Raw genomic sequence first — 6,484 nt, 5'->3', positions numbered from 1 at the left:
GGCACGAGACGGAAAGATGGGATGCAGGCTACTCTCTCTCTCTCTCTTGTTTTAATTATTTTCATATTACTGGATTTTTTTTTTACCACCCTTGTATGCCGCTAAGATACACACAAACTACACGTTTTAAATTACATAAACACATTACTTATACCTCCGAAACGATACTCTCTCTCTCTCTCTCTCTCTCTCTCTCTCTTAAAATAACCCAATATTACCAATAAAAGACTGAAGCCAATGCATTTTCTATCACACCATCATCACCAAAATAAATAAATAACTATACTCATTTTACTCTAACTTGACCCAGATTTTCGTCCTTTTGCAGCTAATTTCATGAAGCTCAGTGGCAGAAATAAAGACAATACTACTTCTGCTTAATATCCCTTCCACAGCACTTCTTCGTGACTAGCAGCAAATTCTAGCGTTAATTTATTCCTATGTCTCAGCATTCAAGATGGAGGGATGGCAATTTTAGGCCAAGTTTGAGTGAACACGGTATACTCAATGTAAATATACATGCTTTGCTCTACATTCGGTCCATAGCACTTCTTCGTGACTAGCACCAAATTCTTACATCAATCCCTTGCTACATCTCAGGATTCAAGATGGAGGGATGGCAATTTCTGGCCAAGTTAAAGCGAACGGGGTATAGCAGGAGTGAAATGGAGTTGGGAAGGGTCCTGATGGGAGGGGGCGGGGCGAACGGAGTAGGAAGGGGGTGGGTCTTACTGGGAAGGCGGGGCTAATGGAGTATGAAGGGAGGGGCATGAATGATAGAGGGCGGGTCTGAATGAGAGGGAGGGGCGGGGCTAATGGCATAAGGTGTTGGTCTAGAGGGTAAAAGGGGGTGGACCTCAATGGTGTGGGCGGGTCTGTGAGAGGGGGGCGGGGCGGAAGGGGAATAGAGGGGCGGAGTTAGAGGACACTGCCACACCACTACCACATTCACTCGATCAGTTCCCGCCAGACTGTGAGAGGGAGTGTGTGTGTGTGCGGTGGGTGGGAAGTGACCTATCCACTACCACTACCACCAGAAGCCAACGCTATCCACATCCAACACCCCACCCCAATGGATCTCACAGCTCTGAAGGTGGGTGTATATCATCATCACTATCATTATCATCACTATTACCACTACCACCACCGTCATCATCATCACCACTATTATCATCACCATCATTATCATCATCATCTTCATTATCATATTCACCATCATCATCATCACCATCATCATCATCATCATTATTATCACCATCATCATTATTACCATCAACATCATCAACCCACTATCACGATCCTCCTCCTCCTCATCATCATCATCATCATCATCTTCACCATCATCATCATCATCATTATTATCACCATCATCATTATTACCATCAACATCATCAACCCACTATCACGATCCTCCTCCTCCTCCTCATCATCATCATCATCATTATCGCCACCACCACCACCATCATCATAACTATCATCGTCATCATCATCATCACCCGCACTTTCTCCCACCTAGTGCCCAATACTACTTAAGGTAATTCACCCTTCAGTTTAACTCATTATCGTCATTATTATTTTTTTAAAGAACAAAAGAAGATTAGAGGATCGTATTCTAAGTGGCCCTGGATATCTCTTAACATCTCTGCCTTAGCGATTTATCTTAGACATTACACAGCACTGCCCTCCCGTCAAAACAGTGACAACAACATACAAAGCATCTTACGGTGACAATAGCCAAAATAAATGGCCATCGAGAAGTTGCCACGGAAATAAAGTTGCCATGGAAAAGTTGCCACGGAAATAAATCGCCATGGAAAAGTTGCTACCAAACCTCCCACGGCGCCTAAACTAAGACCCAACATCTTGTCCTCTGCTCTCTACTCATCCTGCATAAAATAACTTACGATAATTTTCCTTCGTAGCTAAGATTTTTACTACGACAATTCTGACGTCTTATTTTCGCGCACAAAATATCTTAAGACAATTATTTTCCCCACGTAAGTAAGATTTGATTATGTAAGACAAACACGACACACGAACTCCATCCTCTCCTTGAACAAAGTATCTTACAAGTTTTCCTTCAGCACTTTAAGACTTATTTCTTATGGAGGAGCAAGAGACGCAAGAAGATTCTGTCCCATCGTTGTCCTTGCAAATAATAATAATAACAATAATAATAATAATAATAATAATAATAATAATAATAACAATAATAATAATAATAATATCTTCGTTACGACAACAAACTGATTTTTACCACACTGTATCTGGTTGTAGGTCAGAATTAGCCTTAAAACACACACACACACACACACACACACACACACACACACACACACACACACACACACACACACACCAGAATGACTAAAAAAAAAGCCAATGTGGTCAGAGAATTAACAAGGCTTCCATAAATCGAAGTAACTATCAACATACCCTAATATAAATCATCCGTCAGTGCCATATCGTAAAACACAATTATACTCAGTTGACGATACTTGTAAAACGAATTCTTTATCGTGAATGAGTTTATTACAGTCTCTCTCCCTCTCTCTCTCTCTCTCTCACACACACACACACACACACACACACACACCTAAAATAAATTATACTGTGACCCTTACACATACATCTTTCTCTCTCCGTGCCTCCCCCCCCCCTCCTCTCTCTCTCTCTCTCTCTCTCTCTCTCTCTCTCTCAAACCTGAAGGAACCTGAGGGATTAATCGTCAAGCAAATCCGGATTGACACCTGCGGATTTACGCGAACGCCACATAAACACTGGATTCACGATATTAATATATTTAAGAGTAATATTTCATCATAAACGTCGGAAATTGCTATAAATGGTGAAAACTTTAGGTCAACAATAACACACACACACACACACACACACACACACACACACACACACACACACACACACACACACACACACACACACAATAAAAAATACGAGGCGCGCGCACACACACTCACTCACTCACTCACACACACACACACACACACACACACACACACACACACACAAATAACCTGGCCTTTCCCCTGCTCACAACCTTATAATACCTCTCCCCTGTTCGCAAGCTTATAATAATAATAATAATAATAATAATAATAATAATATAAAAAACATGCATCGCCTTCTACTCTGCATTCACCTACATCTTTCTCAGTAGTGCTGACTCTTGTACTAACTGGCAAATAAAGAAAATAAATAAGAACAAACCGGTAAATAAAGGAAATAACTATAAAAACAATCTCCTTTTACGTGAGTGGATAAATAAAAAAAAAAACTGGTAAATGAAGCAAATAAAAACACAATCACCTATTTTACGTGAGTGGGTAAGTATATAAACAAAAACAAACTGGTAAATAAAGAAAATAACTATAAAAACAATCACCCCTTTTCCGTAAATGGGTAAATAAATAAAAACAAACTGGTAAATAAAGAAAAAGAAAAACAATCACAGAAAATAAATAAAAAAACAATCACCCCTTTTCCGTAAGAGTGGGTAAATAAATAAAAACAAACTGGAAGAATAAAGAAAATAAAAATACTTCCCTCCTTTTCCGTAAGAGTTGGTAAATAAATAAATAAAAACAAACTGGAAGAAGAAAGAAATAAAAACAAACAGGTAGAATAAAGAAAATAAAAATACTCCCCCCTTTTACGTAAGTGTGGCTGGCTTTCCTTCCCTCGTCCCTGGCCCTTCCAAACGTCTTAATAATTTCTTACGATCCTCAGCTGTTTTGAAGGTCACGGGAACCACTTAAGATGATGGCTATTTTCTTTTAGTTCCTTGTTCGTCGGTTAAGGGAGCTCCCAAACATCTTTTCCCAAGCGATTTATTTTGTTTATTTCACCCGTGTCTTCCTCTGTGTCATATAAATCCTTCCTGATTATTACAACTTACTGCCTCCCCCTGTGCTGTATAAATCCTTCCAATATCGCCATCCGCTCCATAAATATCGTACAAAAAGGTATTAACTAGCTATACGCAAAAATAAATCGGTAAGGAAGAGGTGTTAGGGTGCTTCCTTACTTGAAAATACGACCCAAGGAAATATGCATTTTAAATTTTCTAATATACATATAAATTTTACGTGATACCACAACCACAACGAAACCAGGAAATATTCTAGTTTCTCTCTTTCATTCGTCTACGTCACGAAACACGAAATATACTCGTTTGTTATATCCCTCCTGCGTTATACCTCAAGGCAGTCACGCGCCTCTACTCACGTTCCATTCTTAAAAAAAAAAAAAGTATACACTGAGACTACGCCACATCAATACCCCTTTAGTCACGGATATACACAAAGCATCACCACAACAACTGCTGTTCCTCTGTGTTGTAGAGGCGATGAGATATAGGTCAGTTAGTTGTATAGATGCCTGAATCCCTCTTACCTCGCCTGAATCCCTCTTACCTCGGTTGTATAGATTCCAGAACGGTTGAGGTTGTGGGGTACTGATTAAAAAAGAAACAAAAGAAAAAAAACATGAGAGCGTTGTGGGGTGTGGGTTAATTAAAAAGAAAGAAGAAAGAGAAAACGAGATGAAAGAAAGAAGACGAAAAAACAGGCAGAGAACAAAATATAAAAAAAAAAAAAAAAAAAAAAACTAAAACTGTACTCAATAGATTCTGAAACTCTCTCATGTTATGCTGTGTAGAATCGAAGCCTTTTAAAAGTGTGTTGCATAAAAGATGCCAAAATTCCTCTTACTTCGGTGTATAGATTCCAGACCCAGTATAGAATCTGGTGTGTAGATTCCGAAACTATTGTAATACTGTCCTTTATAGATTCCAAAACTCTATTATTGCGCTGTATAGATGCCAGAATTCCACTTACTTCGATATAAACTGTAGATTTCTTGGGCCAGTTGTAATATCTATCTATCTATCTACCTATCTATCTATGTCTACCTACCTACCAATCTATCTACATACCTACATATCTATCTATCTATCTACCTATCTATCTATGTCTACCTACCTACCAATCTATCTACATACCTACATATCTATCTATCTATCTACCTACCTACCTATTTACCTGTCTCCCTACCTACCTACCTGTTTATCTGTCTACCTGCCTACCTACTTATCAATCTACCTACCTATTTACCTACCTACCTGCCTATCTATGTACCTACATATCAATCTATCTATCTACCTACACATCTGTTTAAAAGCCTGTCCCATTTAATCCCCTTTGAGGCGTAGGGACCCGGGGCTAGGCTATCGTAGTGCAGTAGATTTAAGGGTATATAAACAGCCTACTTCCCTCCAGTCGCCTCTTGGGGCATCACACTTCCGGGAGGCTGTCACTCCGATTGGCACGTTCTAACCACTATGGCGCAGTTTTTTCATGCAAGGACTATAGCGCAGTTTTTTTTTTTCATGCAAGGACTAAAGAGCAGTTTTCTTCATGCAAGGACTAAAGAGCATTTTTTTTCATGCAAGGATTATAGCGCAGTTTTTTTTTTTAATGCAAAGACTAGAGCGCAGTTTTTTTTCATGCAAGGACTACAGCGCAGTCTTTTTTTTTCATGCAAAGGCCTATAGCGCTGTTTTTTTTTTTTTTTTTTTTTTTTCACAAAAGGACTAAAGCGCATTTTTTTTTTTCCATTCAAGGACTAAAGCGCATTTTTTTTTATACAAGGACTAAAGCGCATTTTTTTTTTTTTTTTTTCATGCAAGAAGTATAGCGCAGTTTTGATTATGCAAGCTGATGGCCAAGAGTCCGTCAGATTGGAAGGCTATTTTTTTACTAGTAACCAAGGAGACTCATTCTTACCTCAAAACTAAAACTCATCGAATTCCATGCAACAACAGAATAATAACTGGCTGGAAGGTTGATTTCACTAGTAACCAAGGAGACTCATTCCTACCTCATTACCAAGGCTTACAAAATTTCATGCCATCACACCATATAATTTAAGTTATGAATGTCCCTGTTCCGTTAGGTGAAAACTATGACGAGACCACACACACACACACACACACACACACACACACACACACACACACACAAGAGCAAAAACACCAGTATGGATATTTAATGCCCCACTCCATCTTGCCTTGTCTTTCTCCTGTGCTGTGCTGTTTTTTGTCAGGATTAAAATTGTATATGATGAACTAGACAGACAGATAGACAGATAGATACACAGATAGATATAGATAAATACAGACTGACATAAACAGCCTGACTGATGGATAGACAGGTAGAGAGAGAGAGAGAGAGAGAGAGAGAGAGAGAGAGAGAGAGAGAGAGAGAGTATGAAGGGGTAGGTGTGTCATACGCAGAGTAGGATTAAATGCATCTAAAAGTCCTTCTGAATCTGCAGTGAATTTTATAAGTAATTATGTTCGGTTACTGTAGTGATATAAGTAACTTTGTAATTACAGTTCAGATTTCTAAGTAGTTTTGTTTGCAATTACCTATATGTATAAGTAATTTTCATTGTAATCACCCAT

The 6,484-nt window shown here is 38.8% G+C and overlaps 1 protein-coding gene across 1 annotated transcript in view; it reads left to right on the top strand.

Annotated features, from left to right (window-relative positions):
* Window positions 1-1,072: 1,072 nt before the first annotated feature.
* The window catches only part of LOC145404447 (uncharacterized), a 37,806-nt gene continuing 32,394 nt past the window's right edge, over window positions 1,073-6,484 (top strand). Inside the window, exon 1 of the mRNA XM_080275964.1 lies at window positions 1,073-1,093. Within this exon, the coding sequence (XP_080132090.1) occupies window positions 1,073-1,093 (21 nt within the window). The remainder of the gene's footprint in view (window positions 1,094-6,484) is intronic.

Source organism: Coenobita brevimanus, chromosome 63 (genome assembly GCF_032717465.1).
Source record: "Coenobita brevimanus isolate Jiangsu-jjx chromosome 63, ASM3271746v2, whole genome shotgun sequence".
Taxonomy (NCBI): Eukaryota; Metazoa; Arthropoda; class Malacostraca; order Decapoda; family Coenobitidae; genus Coenobita; species Coenobita brevimanus.
This window is presented reverse-complemented; position numbering and strand designations above follow the sequence as displayed.